Raw genomic sequence first — 16,480 nt, 5'->3', positions numbered from 1 at the left:
TGTGTACAACAGCAGCACGAGTGCCTAGTTCATGGCCTGCCAGCACTCTGTAGCATCCTGTGCTGTGGCGACCGCCACCACCACCCCCCGCCTCCCATGGCTGCTCCGTCTGGACCTTGCTCTTTGCCTCTAGTGCTGCCTTGCCCCCAACCAGCTCCTTCTCTGAAACCTCAGCAGTGGGGCTCATACTGTGTTAGGAATTTAAAGGGTCACCAGGGAACAGTTCCCTGTTTCTGTGCCCCCTCCAAAGATACTCCACTCTCAATGTTTTCCTATGTGACAGAAGAGGACTATCAAAAAAAAAAAAAAAAAAAGAAAAAAAGTATGTGCTAGGGGTGGCTGGGTGGCTCAGTCAGTTAAGTGTCCAGCTCTTCCGTTCGGCTCAGGCCATGATCTCACGGTTTGTGGGTTTGAGCCCCGTGTCGGGGTCACCGCTCTCAGAGCGGAGCCTGCTTGGGATCCTCTCTCTGCCCCTCTCCTACCTGTGCTCTTTCTCTCTCAAAATAAACAACAACAAAACTATGTTCTAGACCTTATTCTATCAATTTTCAATTTCACCCTCTCCCCACGAACCATTATTAACCACGTGGCTGGCTGCCGTTCCCATGTTTCCTGTTCATGCACAAGCATCTCAGCGGCCACCTAGATGGTCCCCTTCCTCACCTGCACAGGGTGGCTTCTCCTACCAAGAGGTGCTCCTTTATTTAGGTCAAGCTTCTACTTCCTGCCTGAGCTGTTGCTCTGAGTCTCTTAACTAGCTTCCTACTGGAAAGCAAAGTCATTTCCTGGCCTGGTGAATCCACCTCACAGATCCAGGATGATCTTTCCACAGCAGAAACCAATGAAGTCCTTCAAAACCTCCAGGGCACACAGGGGAGATCCGTATGTCAAAGAACAGTGTAAGTGGCCCTTCACCCAGTGCAGGGGACGTTCACATAATGGGAACAACGGACACGGAACATCAGGACAGACGATCCACTGGTGATGAAAAATACTGGGCACAGCCTCCTCACGCACCAGGCGCTATGCTGAGACTGGAGCTCGAGTAGCTGCCGTGCCCTCCCCTACTGCCTGGGCACTGCTGCTGGGAAAGCCCGGGTGAGCTCCCAACAGGAAAGCCCTTCAAAATGAGCCCCTGGTGCAAAGTCTGCATCTTCCACTGCAGCATTTGACGCGCCCCCCCCCCCCCCCCCCCCCGAGCTGGGGCGTTGGGACCAAGGGAAGGAGGACCTATCTCTCGGCTCCCAAACATCCCATGGTGTTGGAGCCTGTGCTCACTGAAGCAACAGAACACGATGGGCACCTCCACACGCTGGGGTGCTCTGAGCACTTGGCTTTAGGGACCTGGAGACAATGCCACATGGAAGGAACTCTGAAGCCTCTTTAGGGGTTATCGCAAAGCAAACTTTGCAAAAGAAGCATCCTCACTGACCAGTGGAGACAACAAGAGGATTTGACAATGGCCTTTGGAAATACACCCAAGTGGCAAGAACATACGCCAGGCCTCCTGTTACTCGTTTTTAAACAGTCGTTTCTAAAAAGTTTCCCTTCTGAAATTTCCCTTTAAAAGGTGTTAGCGCTACCCCAGCAAATATTCGTATCTTTAGTCTCTAAAGAGTCACACTGAACGGCCTCTCAATAACCATGATGACGGAGTTAGCAGAAAGGTTCTGAGAGAACCAAAGCATCCATCTAAGGTCATTGCTGTTAAAATTCAGGAAATGGACAGGATGCTGCAGAGACATACGTATTTTGTTTGAGGTAAAAAGAATGCGTATCTGAAATAACTTCACACAGAGAATCCCACCCAGGGCAACCCACTCCCAACATTCCAAAGGGGCCTTCTCCTGCAGGCCCGTCACAAGGAGGGATTTTCCCCATCTGAAGCTTAAAATCCAAAAGTCAGAAAGAGATCGCTTATCTACTCACGGTTCAGGATCTAAGGTATCATTTTTCTTCTTTTCAAACTGATCCTTTGAAATTGTCCTTGTTTAAAAAAAAAAAAAAAAAAGGAAGAAAGAAAACTGTTAATTAACTAAATGTATTTCTTGAGCATGAACTACAGGGTCTGTGGGATATTATTTTATAACTACTTTTTCAAATAAAAAGTAAATAACGGTCAGCTGTAATCTCAAGTATAAAACTTATTTCCACAGAAAGTACTATCATATGTTTTTCTCTGTCTGCCTTGGATATTTCCTCCCAACTATCACCAGGACTTATTATATGATTTAATTAAGACTAGTCAAAATATGATGCCAAAATCGTGTCGAGACCCAAAACTACAAACTGTCAATTCAATCTGTACGGTGAATGACTCCTGGATCTGACTGATAATTGGCATGATCAACTCTTGTGATGGTAACTGAATTAGATGACACAAGATCAGCATCTACTTGGGGATATTTGACTTATTTTTAAAGAACTGAGTATTTGGTTTCTATACGGTCCTTTTGTTATGATCAGTGTATATGCGAATTATTTCTGATTCACAGAGTTATATAAGCCAATTATTAATCACGAAATTGGACCAAAGAGTTAGAATTACAAGGGACGTTAAAAAAAAACTGAATACAGAGAAGGTCTGTCCCGTCAGTTTGTACGTCTCACTAGTGGCCACGATTTGTTCTGTGTCTGGATAAAGTAAAGCTGACGTGCAGAGTCCGTGGCCACTGCTCGGGCGAGAAGCCTTCCCACCGGTGGTGGACAGTCACACTAGCAGGGCAGGAGTCATGACAGAGTCAGGAGAAAAGAGAGAACCACAAGATGCTGGCAGCCCTCGGCAGACCCGGTGGCCGGCAGGCTTTCGGTATCTCAAGCACGTGCACGAGTTGACCATCCAACTGGTGGGTTCGCCTCTTCTGGCCACGTTCTATGTGACCGCTCAGAGGTGAACTCCATCAGGGGATAAGCTTTGGGGAGGAAAAGGTGAACTCAGTGCAGGAATGAATGGACCAACTCAGGCCTGTGCACGCTGGAGCAAGTGCCACACCTCCAGCCGCAAGGAGGCAGTTTACCCTCCGGGGCCTCACCGCCTTCCGTCACAGGCTCTGCAGCTTAGAGGACAGAGAGTTCAGCAGAAGATCGAAAGAATGCTAAAGACGGGGTACGTACACAAGATTCGTTTTTCGTCACTGCCAGTTCTGTCAAAAGGGAACTGGTTCCTTAGGTCTAAGTGAAAATTTACGATTTCCCCAAAGGGAGGAGGACCACCACCAGGAAAAAGCAGGAGTTTTAAAGGAAGAGACACCGGGAGGTCAACGGAGACCAGTCCGCTGCCGCGGAGGCTACGGGTGTCTCGTGAGGAGGGAAGAATGTGGAGGTGGCAGCCGTGTCTAGCTGAAGAGCTACATTCTGACGCAGGAACGTGGGCGTGGCGAATATGAAAAAACACACCACCCGGAAGTCAAAATGGCAGAGGTGCTTCCCTTTTAATCGCGGACAAGAGGGACAAAACAATTACGAGTCAACCCCGAGAAAAATGACAGCATAGTACTTACGTCTGGGGTTGTGAAGGGTCGTCACCCAGGGTAACATTCTCCCCCTGGATCTCTGTGAAACACTTCTCACAGAAATGATACCTGTCAGCAAGAAGGCCATACTTGGGTGAACTGGTCCATCATAACACACAGCCACCCAAGCAACGAAGCCACCAATCAGAGCAGGGCAGATCACCACGACGAAGGGGGGGCGTTGTTGGTTGATTGATGGGTCAGTGAGGACAATGGAAGGAACAGGGGCAGGTGGGGAAGGGCAGGATTAGAGAACAGGGGAGGGAACAAATAGCACAGACATGAAGGTAAGACGCAAACACCGAGACAACACAGAGCAGAAAGCCAAGGCAAAGCTTGATTAGCATTCGGTCTCACTGCACACATCACAGGCCATCATCACTAACAACGGCTGGGCTCGGGCCAGCTCCGAGATGCAAACGTTTTCAAGGAGTTGTTAATACTAGAATTGCAAGGAGCCTCAATTTAGGAGTTCGAATTTTGTTATTACTTCAGAGAAAATCAAATATGACTCCAGGGTTTGCGATGGAGAAGTTTTACTTCGAACAAAACAGTCTGACAAAGGTCTTAAAAAAGCAATTATTTTTCAAAACGGAAAATTTATGCTTGACAGCAATTCACAGATTTTATTTCCGGTATTAAGCCAGATCTTTTAAAGGTATGAAAATGTTGGGCACGCAGAACCGGTTTTAATTTTTTTCCTGTTATTTTTCTCAGGTTAATCACTTCATTAAATGAGTTACAATACGAATGAAACCAAATCCATATTCTGGACAAACATTTAACAGAAATGCAGTCGGGGTCAAAGACTTTCCAGCCATTTATCAGTACGAATGTACAGAGAAAAAAAACTGTGATATATTGTATAAACAATACAATATATGTAAATCCATGAACAATCAATCTCAAAGACTTTGAAAATTCAGTTCTGAAGCTTTGGTTTAAACTGTTTGGTACTGGGACCAATCATTCACCAATCTGAGATCCTCAGTGATTGACTGCTCTGACTTGGTGACAATCCAAGTTAAGCAAATTTGGAAAGTTGATCTTTATAGCACAATCTGCATTTGAGAAATTATCCATCACCCCAATGTCTTGTAAGATAATACAAGCCTGGGCTCAAGCTATCCAAGAAGAACAATTAAAATAAAAGCTCTTAAATGTTTGGAAAGGAGACGAATGAGAAATCAACAGAAGTGCAGGCTGACGCTGCATCAAACAAGATGAGCACACAAGAATACTGTAAAAATAAACAAGCCGAATGGAGGTGAATTCACAAGCGAAAAGGATGAGTAGAAGGTAGTGGCAGCAGCACAACAAAATGCGGTTTTAGTGCTCAAAACTACGTCTACAAGATGCCAAGAGGATTAGTGTTAAAGACACTGTGACGAGACTCGGAGCGCCACACCGCACGGACACGCGCAGGGGACGCGGCAGCTCGCAGGGTCACTCACGCACGCGCACGCGCACACACGCCTTCAAGGACGGAGGCGCAGGCCCCCACCCGGCCGTCTGTCTCCATTCCTGCTCACATCAGTCCCCAGCGAGTTCTAATTCTAGTCTTAATTACACACACTAAGCATTCTGTCTGCTGGACTTCACCGACTAAACACACAGAGTCAATTAAAAGCACAAAACTTCAGAGCGCAGCATCTCAAAATGGTCCGATCTTTCCGTCTGTCGATGAGGGCATGACAGACTCACTGTGGGGAGGAACTGGATTAATGAAAGTTTCTTCCCGGGACCAGTTTAGTTTACTTGTGATGATCCAATCAATGAATTCTGCCAAGAGTAAAAACTGACCAAGAACAAAAAGATAAATGTTGCTGTTTAAAAATATCTACATCTATGTTTTTGTTTTGTTTTGTTTTGTTTTGTTTTCTGAATCAACTATAACAAGATGCTGGCTATTCACTATTTTGGAAATGTTCTCACAGAGCCTTAAATCATGTGGTAAACAGGATTTCCATGTGCAGGAGGGCGTGATCGTCACTGGCAATTAAAGTGCAGAAACCATAAACCAATTCAGGGGCAAACAGAACAATATGCAAAAAAGATATCCCCCTCAACACGAACTATTTCTCTTTTAAAAATAAAACTTGTAGGGGCGCCTGGGTGGCTCAGTCGGTTGAGCGTCTGACTTCAGCTGAGGTCATGATCTCACACTCCATGAGCTCGAGTCCCGTGTCAGGCTCTGTGCTGACAGCTCAGAGCCTGGAGGCTGCTTCAGATTCTGTGTCTCCCTCTCTCTCTGCCCCTCCCCTGCTCATGCTCTGTCTCTCTCTGTCTCAAAAATAAATAAAAACATTTAAAAAAATAAAAATAAATAGAAATAAAACTTGGAATTGAGTGTTCCAATTCATTTTATGATCAAGCATACAGCCACCGCCGGCTAGCGAAAAGGTGAACTCGTCTGGAAGTGAAATCGCCACAATAATTACACGTGAGGCAAAACGGCTTTGAGATCCTGGACAGACTCTTAGCCCTTATTCAAGCAGGACATCAAGCCCAGCGACATCCAGGAAACAAGAACCATCAGCCCATCACTCTCCGGCGGAGGAAACTAGCCCGGGGCAAAGCCCTGATGCCTTAATGGCAGACCCCAGTGACGCTGGAAGCCTACACCCTCCACGGGCAACTAACCCGGATCTTCAAAGCACCTCCGGGATGGAAACTGGGAGGCACAGAAACAGTGTGTGTCCCAAAGCAAGTGGAGACATTGGAGAATTGAACGTGCTGGGTTTGAGAAGGGTCCTGAGAGGCGGCAACAGTCTGGAGAAGGGGCACAGCCACCCACTGGTCAAGTCTGCTGAAACTGCCCTGGCAATCGCTGGGGGACACACTGGAAGGCCAGACTGTCCCCCCTTTATTACCTAGTCCAAACTTTATTCCCCCTAAAAATACAGAATGGTTCAGAAAGTCACTTTTCAATCTTAAGAGCCTCGTTGACACTCTGCCTTGTGTGAAGAAAGCAACCAGATGAACATGCAACTGCAAAGGAGAAATACTTCACGTAATCCAACAACGATGTGCATGTGGGTTCCTAAAATTAGCACAATATGATTGCGTAGTTTATCTGTAAGGGTAATTTAATGTATGGAGTAAATTTTCAAATGCAGATTGTTTTAAGTACCATAATAGTATACAAAAATAACTGGGATATCTAAAGACAGTATCTGAAAAATTTATACACAAGTTTTCCCAACATGAGTTTCAAATATTCAAAGCATGGAAACAAGTGAAGACGGGTTTACGTGCTAGTTTATATTAGTTTCACTTGTTCAAATGGTCTGTAGGACATCCTATTGCTCGAGGTGCCCAGTTTAGGACAAGGAGTGCCAAAACAATTATTTGTGAGAACACCACGGTGTTCACAAGTAGTCAGAGATGCAAATAAAAACTTAAGCAGTTAAGATGTTCATCGTGGAGTGAGGCCACTGCTTTCTTAGCATTACAGCACGTTAGTCTCTGCAAGCACAGTGTCCTAGGAAGCAGGCCTTGCGAGATTCAGTGAAGGAACGGGATGCCTACGCTTTAGGCCAGAACTTTATTTCTGTCTCTACTCGTAAGAAAAACACTTTTGTTCGGTAAAGATGAAATTCTACACAAAAATAAACCTGGACATTTCAGATCTTCCCAAACAACCCCATGGCTGTGCTCCCCGAGTAACCTCCTGCCAGAGAGAAGTGTGCCTTGATCCTATCAATTCTACTGAAATTAATTGCTCTCAAATGAGCAAATCAGTAAAGGCAGGGTCCCGAAGGACACAGGAACAGTGAAACAACAATGAAAAGGCCCCCAAATTTTAGAAATGGAAGCAAGCAACCTGCTGTCTGTTCTTCCTTCTAGACCCAAACCACGTTGGGCACTCAGCAGCAGGGGCATTTTTCTGGAAACAGGTAACTGAAATCTGTTCTCTTTAAATTTCCCAACTTTATTTTGCTTGGCACATAAGTTTCCAAAGTGAATTCCTGTTCATTGTTTCACGGAGACTGACAACCGAGGTTGTTAGGGAAGGTGTTACTGTGCTCGTATTATGAACAAGAAGGTAAAACTTCATACGTTATGGGGCACGCTAAAGGTCAGGGGGCTAGAACTGTAGCTGAAAGGGCCAGAACTCCCACAAGAGCACTTGTCAGTACAGGAGAGATTCCATCAAGAAGGAACTATGGTATTATTTCAAACTGTCTCCCACCGATAGAAAGGGAAGCTAGGACAGAAACTAAATTCCTGATGTTAACGTATTTTTAACGTTAAGGATGGGGTACAGGCCACACTCCAGCACCTCACTCTAACTGAACGGTGCCCGAACAAGCAGGCTGGGCAAGGCTTAGCAATCTTTCTTTTGAGACATGTTTATGTCAATAGTTTTTGCTTTTGTTTTAAAGTAGAATTTTGAAGGGATTTACTAATTATAAATATGATTAGATATTTTTAAAAATTGGAAGTATTTTAAAATCATCAAAGATAATTTCCAAACTAAATATTATTGAGGCCTGCGCGTGTACCTCTGAACAAACAACAAAAAGCCCTCTACTTCGAAATATAGGAACATATGCAATTACTAGAAGCAGACAAGATCAAATCATCAGAACATCACACCCTAATACTGACATTTAATACGTGAGCCTACAGACGAGGAACAAGCACAGAGCTGAACCTTGGCCACAGAAATTTGGTCGCCTATTCCTCAAATGGAGGCAAGGTAACTGAATGTGACCAAGATTTACAACCTGTGCCCCCAGGGAGGATGCCCTCGTGCTACGGCAACATGTGGCTGCCTGAAACAGGAGACACAGACAAGTTCAATTTTCAAAATGGCCCCAAAACTATGGAGGTTGTATTTGCGTGTGGCAAATTAACAACAAAAAAAAATACAATTTTCATTCTCTTTTACGTAAGACAGAAAACCCATTTAGCCATCCCCACATTTTAAGAGAATGGCAAATATTTCTCCAGGATAACTACCACTCACAAAACCCTGAAATGGCCATCCTATGATGGGGAGAACTCAACAAGAATGCAAGATCTCATTCAGTGTTGTGTTATTAATTTAAAAAAAAGTTTAGGTCTAAAGCTTTTATTCATTTTTATTTACTTTTCCTTTTATTATTTTTTTAATGAAATATCATCAATGTAAGTCTTTCCATCAGACTGTCCGGCCCAAATTATGTAGGCAAATATTTACACGTGAAATAATAAAATACAACGTTTCCACTTAAGATCTTCAAAAAGGTATGTCAACCGGTATTAGAGTTACTCTGGACTCCAGACTCTTCGGTGGTTACAGTTTGGAAAGACCACAGCTTAAGAACTAACCTTCCTGACTCAAGTAGTGCAGCAAGCAGGAGCTTATTTGCTACCGTGGAAGAGCATGCTTTCAAATTAAGAGATCATGGGCCTGAGTGACTAAGCAGCACGGAGAGTGGCCCATTTCATTAGAACTCCAGAAAAGAAATAACCCAGGCTATACTCAGACGGACCTGCTCGCCCTGAGACCTTCGTCCTGTGCCTATAAGCCAGGACGCTGGCTCGGTGCTCACCTGTTCTGATAGCTGTAGTAGGCAGCGTCGCGAGGAATTGTACACAGCTGCTTCCCGTAGCAGCACAAAGTCTGTGGGGAAAACTCATACTGCAAAAACAAAGGAGAAAATACTAAAAACGTATCCCAGTGACTGTCCTACAATGCTCCAGTTCACTAAGAAGAGCTGTCAGATTCAGCTAGTAAGATATTCCTATTGGTACATGGTATAGTTTTCTAACAATTTGCATAGCTGTTTAATAAAGACATTTTTGGATTCCATGTGACAGAATCAACGTCAAAAGACATTTGTTACACATTGATAAAGGTACAGAGGAGCAGCCAGAAAGGCATAACCCAAGGTCCTCCCCAATAAGCAACTCTAGCTTTGATCACCCATTACACGGCTTCAGGCAATCGATTGGTTTTACAAATGCCCAGACTCCATCCGGGTCCTTCCCAGAACACAGCTGGGATACAATGTGGAGTCTATCATGTTATCTTAATACCTGCTCTGGCTAATTTAACCAGCAAAGTTCACTTTCCAAAAAAAGTCTAAACTGTACCTTGCGCCCACAACAATATCCAAGGGACTGCATGACGGGGTCAATTTCCTGCTCAAAGACCTCAGCAAGTTTGCTGCAGAACTTATAGACCCGGGACGTCTTCCGGTTATAGAGCCAGGCGTTGTTGAACATGAGCCAGACGTCATCCACATACTGCCAGGGTTCTTGGTACTGCCCCGTGTCCAGCTTCCGCTTGATGGTGGAAAGGTCCATAGGGTTCTTCACAATGTCAAAATAATCCTTAAAGACAAAAAAGTCTCAGTCTAGTGGATCCCCCCAATACTAAATGCCAGCCTTGCATAGCAGCTTTATCTTAAACAAAACAGAAACAGGAAGTACCAGAACAACTTCCATTTCTAATAGCAACAAATGGGAAATGAGAAGAAAATAACCTCTGACCTTCCTCTGGTTGAATTATCTAAAACCGTAATTAGTTTTGTCAGGTGTGACAAAATTATTTCAAAGGCAAAGAGAAAAATAATATTAACAAATTATTTAATAAAAGAATGGGTAAAAGATGTGAATAGAAACCTCCTTGGTTTTTACAATTTATTTTTAAAAAAGGTTTATTTATTTTTGAGACAGTATGGGCGGGGGAGGGGCAGAGAGAGAACAGGGCAGAGGATCCACAGCAGGAGCAGGCTCCACCGCTGTCAGCAGAGAGCCGGATGCAGGGTTCGAACTCACAAACCGTGAGCTGGTGACTTGAGCTGAAGTGAGTTGCTCAACCGACTGAGCCACACCCTGATGCCCCGAAAAATTTTGAAGGATTTTAAACCACGGAATTAAAATGGTAAGCACATTTATCAGACAATATGTTTTTCTAGAGATTTACTCTTGGTCCTGGCAAGCAAGATGAAATTCCAAGACAAAAAACACAAAAACAGAAACAAAAATAGTAACACTGCTTAAAAGAAATCTGTTGGGTCACTATGGCCTTTGCGAGACGACCCAGAGATACCAAAATGAGAGGCCCAGGTGTTTTCCAACTGATGATGACCAGTTCTTTAAAACCAGCCTTTGAGACGAAGGCTCACACACAGCCCCAAATCTAAGTGAGGCTCCGGGGCCGTGTGTTTGCAGGCGGTGTGCCCCGGTGCGCTCCCCTACCTCGGACCCTGGGGCAGACAGAATAGGTGGGGAAACACACACCCCACCCAGTGAGTTAAAGGTGTATAAGAAAGGTGTGCTACTGATTCGACAGAGAAGTTTTTTTATAGGCGAAAAGTCTTCCAAACAAGGGTGTGCCACCCAATTTTGAGGTGAAACATGGACACGCGGGAACTACGCTGGCACGGTTACACTGTCACTACGTGAACTTACCGGGATCCCTAGCAGCTGGGGGTCCACAGGCTGCCGGAAAGGCAAGGACTCCGGGTCCTGGCGGTACAGCGCTTCCAGGGTTGGCATCAGAGCCTGGCGTAACTCTTCCGGCTTAAAGACTGCGGGTAGAAAAACCAGGGGATGACACCATTCACGAGGCACGCAGACGCCTCACCCGCCACATTCCGAATCGAAGCCCGGTCTGCCTCTCTAAGGGTCCAGCCATCTCCATCCCCACGGCCACCCGTGCCACGAGGCCTGCAAGGGCCCCCGTTCCCAGCAGGGGCCGTGGACACTCTAAAGCTACGGTGTGGGGCTTCTGCAAATACAGTAACGGGGTTTTAAAAGTGCACCTACGTCATGAGACCAAATACCACGCTGACAAGTTCGCCTCTTCAGTAAAAGGGTTTCCAACATTAAAACTGTGTTGAACCGAAAATGAAGCTAACTCCCAAATCTGCTTGAGCCAACGGGTGGTAATAAAGCCATTTTATTGGAAGGGGCCTTTCTTCCTCTGGTGACACTCTTTCTGTCCTTGGCTGAGGTAATCTCAGGCACCTGAGAAAAACGGTTTTGTATTCCAACCTAACAAACGTACACACTAAGAGAGCTACCAAATCAGATATTTTCCCCCAAAGTTCTGTGCTGTTCTCTCCACCCCTCAGCCACTCCACTTCCTGCTACGCTTTCCGTTGTCACCAATCAAGGATGAACACCAGCTGCCAAATACATTCAAGACGGTAGGTTCGCACAAAACCCAATGAGTATTCGTGGCCAGGAAAATGTGCGTGACAACCCACGAAGGCAAGAGGCGGCTCAGGTGGCAGCGCTCAGGTCGTGCCGCGCCCCGCCCCGCCCCGCAGTGGGGACCACTGCCGGCCCAGCGCCACTCCCCTCCGCGCGCAGAGGCCGGGCCTGCGGAGCGGATGTGCCCGATGGGAGCCTCGAGAGAACACACATCCTGCCTTCGGCTAACCCCTTCTCTTCTGTTCTTTACAGAAATGGAGTAGCGTTTGGTTTTCTTTGAGTTAATTCTTTATAAGAAAACAATTATTTAGTTAATCAACAGCTTTTGCATTCTTCTTAGGCCAGGGGTCAGCAAACTCTGACCCACCGGCCCACTCCAGCCAGCTGCCTGCCTGCGTACAGCTGGGGAGCTAAGATTGGTTTTTATTCTTTTTAATGGTTAGGAAAAAAAGAAAAGAGTAGTATTTCATGATACATGAAATCAAAGGTTAGTCTCCAGAAGTAAAGGTTTATTCGAATGCAGTTCTGCTCTGTCTGTGGCGGCTTTCAGGCCACGAAACAGAGTGGCCGCAACAGAGACCGAACGGACAGACGCAAAGCCCACAGGGACTATCTGGCTCTTCATGGGGAGCACGCTGCCCCCTGCTGGAGGCTGCATCCCCTCCTGGTGGCAAGCTCACACGTGGGTCACTTGGGTCCATCGCCTATTTACTCGCTCACTACACATTTGTTTAAGACACCTATGCCGAGGGAAAAGCATTTTCAAACTCCTGTCTTCAGCCGCTAGCACTTCCTCAGTCACATTTCAAGTGCTCAGGAGCTACGTGTGGCTGGTGACAAGCACAAAGAGCACAGATAAGTAACGTTCCTGTCGTCACAGAAAGTTCTAGCACTGCTCTAGGCCCTTTCCAAGGGTCTCCGAAATCGTTTACTTCTGTAACATAAAATGATTTTCACAGTAACACTAGGCTGTCATCTTCCTGCCGCACCATGTGGACATTTGCACAAACAAGCAAAAGGAACCACGAGTAACATCACTCGTGCCGCAGCACCACGCAGGCAGCGGCACCAAACCCGACTCCGTCGTCACCGTGCTCTCTGCTGCTGTGCACACAGAGGAAAACGCGGCAGCTGCACTCAACATCATCCTCGGTCGAGGAGTAAACGTTATTACTGTCAAGGATCTCAACCCTTGGCTACACGTCTTGATCTCGCAGCACCGAACAGGAAGCGGGCGTCAAGCACTTCCCGGTGTGCGGCCAATGCCCCGGGAGGAGGCGCTCGTGCGTGCGAGGCCGACAGCGGAAGCGGCTGCTTTTCTCAGCTCCAAACAGTACGAGTGGGAAAAAGACCGCTAGACAAGCTCCGGGTATTCAGATCTGGGTATGTGGCAGATACTCTCCCAAAAAGGAACAAAACGGGCCAGTTACACCAAGGACAATACACAGTATTTGTTGCCAATGATAAAATTTGGACTTAGGTCCAAATCAGAATTTGGAGAAACTTCTACCTGCCACGTGAGCTTGATTTGACAGCCTCTCAAAATTCCCAAGACTTCTTTTGAAGAGATTCATAGTGATGTTAATAAATGTGATTTTAAACAAATAGTGTACAGTGAAGGGGCGCCTGAGTGGCTCAGTCAATTAAGCGTCTGACTTTGGCTCAGGTCGTGATCGCACAGTTTGTGGGTTCGAGCCCCAGGGTGGGATCTGGGCTGAGAGCTCAGAACCTGAAGCCTGCTTCAGATTCTGTGTCTCCCTCTCTCTGCCCCTCCCCCGCTGGCGCTCTATTTCCCTCTCTCTCAAAAATAAAATAAACACAATATATCGTACAGTGAAGTATGCTGACATTTGGAAAATCGGCGTAACTCAGCAAGCCGAATTCCAAGATGACCAAAGGATCGTATTATTAAAAAATGAAACAACCCCACCCACCCCGCCACGGGTAAAGGATTCATTCACAGCACAAGGCAAACAGATGGACTGTAATGTCACCGGGCATGACACCTTCAGTGCTGCTGTGGACCCAGACTGCACACTGCACCTGAGCTCTGTGAAACTTCCCCTCACTGAGTTTTGGTGTAGTATCAAACAAGAATGCTCCCAATGAACTGAAACAAACGAGGCAGCACAAGAGAGCTGGTAGCAGCAGACAGGAGAGTCCAGCCGTGTCTGCCAGACTGAGTCACAATGTTGTAAAGAAAACACTGTCACGACTCTAAGTATGTTTGCTCTGGGAAGCTTATTTTTCATAAAAATATGTTATTCATGGACACCATGGAACAGGTGTGTTAGAAAAATACGTATTTTTAAATTTCCGACAGAATAAACAGCGACATAATCCACACAAACAAAACCTCTGGGGTCCTCAATTTTTAGGAGTATAAACGGGCCTGAGACCTGAAAGCTTCTGGTAGCCCATTATCTCCAGGGTCCCTCTCACTGGCAAAATTATAGAATGTCAGCTTCCGATACATCTCTGTCGTCTTTCCCAAGTGTGTCACATGCAGTCCTTATCTTTCTGAGAGACATCCCATCTCCAAGAGTCACCTAACAATGTTCCAACACCCCGTTAACCTCCTTACCCGGGACCTCCGATGGGCAGAGAGCATCCTCACTCACGCGCCCCTCCCGCTGCACCAGGCCACTGGGGCCCACTGCGCTGCACACTGACTCTTGGCACCCCGCTTCCCATCCATATCAGCACACACATGTGCTGCCTCGGTGAGAATTTCCCTGGCATGGCTTTCGGGCGTCCTCCTGCTCAAATCTACCAGTGGCTGTACACGTCTCGCCAGGCAAAAGCCCGAGCTCCTCGGCGGGTGCAAGGACTCGGACGCACCCACCCCTCCGGCCTGTCCCTCAGAGCCGTGGCCCGTTTCTCATTCCTCCCATAAACCCTGTGGGCCCTGAAGCCAGAGTCCAGCTCGCTGTCGTCATTTCTGAAGAGGTAAGACTGGGGGAAGGGCAGGTAGGTAAGATACAAGGGGAGGGGCGGTTACTTTTCTGCTTTAGCTTCTAGCCCACGAGTGTGGAATCACAACACGGTGGAAAAGCAGCACAGTTCAAAAGTTCAGGAAACACAACCTACTTTTTTTGCGTGGCTGTGAAGGAGATGTTGACTGAGAGGCGGCCCCATTAGCGCTGCTCTCTTCTTCCTCTTTAGTTTCTACTTTGACTTCTGGTTTCTTCTCGTCCACTTCCATCGGTTCCGATTTCTGTTCTGTTGTGTCTGTTTCTTCTTTAACTTGAGAAGATCCTTGCAGATCCTCCTCCATCATCTTAAAAGAAACAAAATTACAGATAATGATGTACGAATATCAAAAACCTTTATTCTAACTCCGCCTCATCGGAAAGCTCTTAACAGTCTATCCGGGCCTGTCAAAACCTTCCCCTGCTCAGCGCTGCATTTACCATGCGCTTCTCTCCTCAGGGAGGAGTGGAGCACCTGGGGCCGGGTGAGTTGCCTTCATACAGCACCACTGCAATTAGAGTGCTAATGTAACAATTTTACATGCCAGAGTGCGTAAAAGACGTGGCCCCCACGCACCCATGACCTGCTCAGTGCTTGTACAGAGAGGAACTCCTACTTTGGAACAAGACTCTCCTTGAAAACTGGGGCCAAGTTTCAAACGCCACATCGCTCTGAGGGCCAGGGAGGTGAGAGAGACGGTGCAGCGGGAGGCGTGCGAGCCGGCAGAGGAGCAGAGACTCTGGCAAACTGGGGCGCCCGATCCCCATCTAAAGGCTGCGGCTGGGGCTCCCACCCAGACTGCCGCCACGGGAGTGCGAGCACAGTGCTGGGGGAGCTTGTCGTTTTCAAAGAAAAGCCAGAAATCCAGTATTATTTGTAATTCCTTGTTCCTAAAAACATTGCGTGGGCCAAACAAAACCTGTCTGTGGGGCTGGATCTAGTTTTCAACTTTTGGCACAGGCGAATTCGTGCGTGAGCACGCCCTTGTGCCTTCGGGACTCTGCAGAGCCGTGGTGACATGTCACTGGATGATCCCGTCATTTAAGATATAAACTGGAACTCTTCATTTCTGGCAAAATAAAATGAAGTCTATACCTAGTACCTAAAAATAACCAATCTGTTTTTAATCTGTACCTTCTCTGAACCCGTAATCAAGCAGGATATTAAAACAAAAAGCAGGGTTGTCCACGGAGGGCCTGTAGCATCTCCCCTTGGGACACTTTAGGGACACTTGTGCTGCACATTTGCTCACGCCCGGGAACGGCACCTACCGCAGACCCCGGCTCCCCCTTGGATTCACTGGCATCAGGCTCAGTGTCCTCAGTCTTGACCTCTGCTTTCATCTCCAGCATCGGTGCCTCGGGTCCTGGCTGCTGGGAGTTGGTTTCGGCGCTGGCCACCGAGGAAGGAGTGGGGACCCGGTTATCGATGCTGGCTGCTGCCTGGGAAAGCTGTGGAGAGACAAAGATCATCATCTTTGTTAACACCACAGCACAAACGACGTGAAACTCTGCGGCTGAACCAATACATGCTTTTATGTTACCATTTCTCAACACTAACCTAAGAGACACAAAGAACTAAAGGACAGAGAAGTTAAAATAGGAATCCCAGAGGAAGTCAGCATTGAGCAGAAACACAAAGAACTTCCCACCAAGAATGCAGAGATGGGACAGCAGAGCTTTCTACATTTTGATATAAAACTAGTTTCCGGGAGTTTTCTACCTAAGTCACAGAACCTCCCATTTTAAAATTAACTGGGGCGCCTGGGTGGCTCAGTCAGTTGGGCGGCCGACTTCGGCTTAGGTCATGATCTCGCGGTCTGTGAGCTCGAGCCCCAC

The 16,480-nt window shown here is 46.8% G+C and overlaps 1 protein-coding gene across 4 annotated transcripts in view; it reads right to left on the bottom strand.

The window, feature by feature from the left end:
- Positions 1–16,480, bottom strand: part of LOC122209604 (CREB binding protein) — a 124,640-nt gene that overhangs the window by 16,193 nt on the left and 91,967 nt on the right. For all 4 annotated transcript variants that reach the window (XM_042921610.1, XM_042921608.1, XM_042921609.1 and 1 more), the window contains 7 exons: positions 15,914–16,093; positions 14,760–14,949; positions 10,923–11,041; positions 9,600–9,839; positions 9,056–9,144; positions 3,501–3,581; positions 1,930–1,986 (listed from right to left, as the gene is read on the bottom strand). In XM_042921610.1, the coding sequence (XP_042777544.1) occupies positions 1,930–1,986; positions 3,501–3,581; positions 9,056–9,144; positions 9,600–9,839; positions 10,923–11,041; positions 14,760–14,949; positions 15,914–16,093 (956 nt within the window). The remainder of the gene's footprint in view (positions 1–1,929; positions 1,987–3,500; positions 3,582–9,055; positions 9,145–9,599; positions 9,840–10,922; positions 11,042–14,759; positions 14,950–15,913; positions 16,094–16,480) is intronic.

This window comes from Panthera leo, chromosome E3, assembly GCF_018350215.1.
Source record: "Panthera leo isolate Ple1 chromosome E3, P.leo_Ple1_pat1.1, whole genome shotgun sequence".
Classification (NCBI taxonomy): Eukaryota; Metazoa; Chordata; class Mammalia; order Carnivora; family Felidae; genus Panthera; species Panthera leo.
Note: the sequence above shows the minus strand (reverse complement) of the source record. Positions and strands in the feature narration are given on the sequence as shown.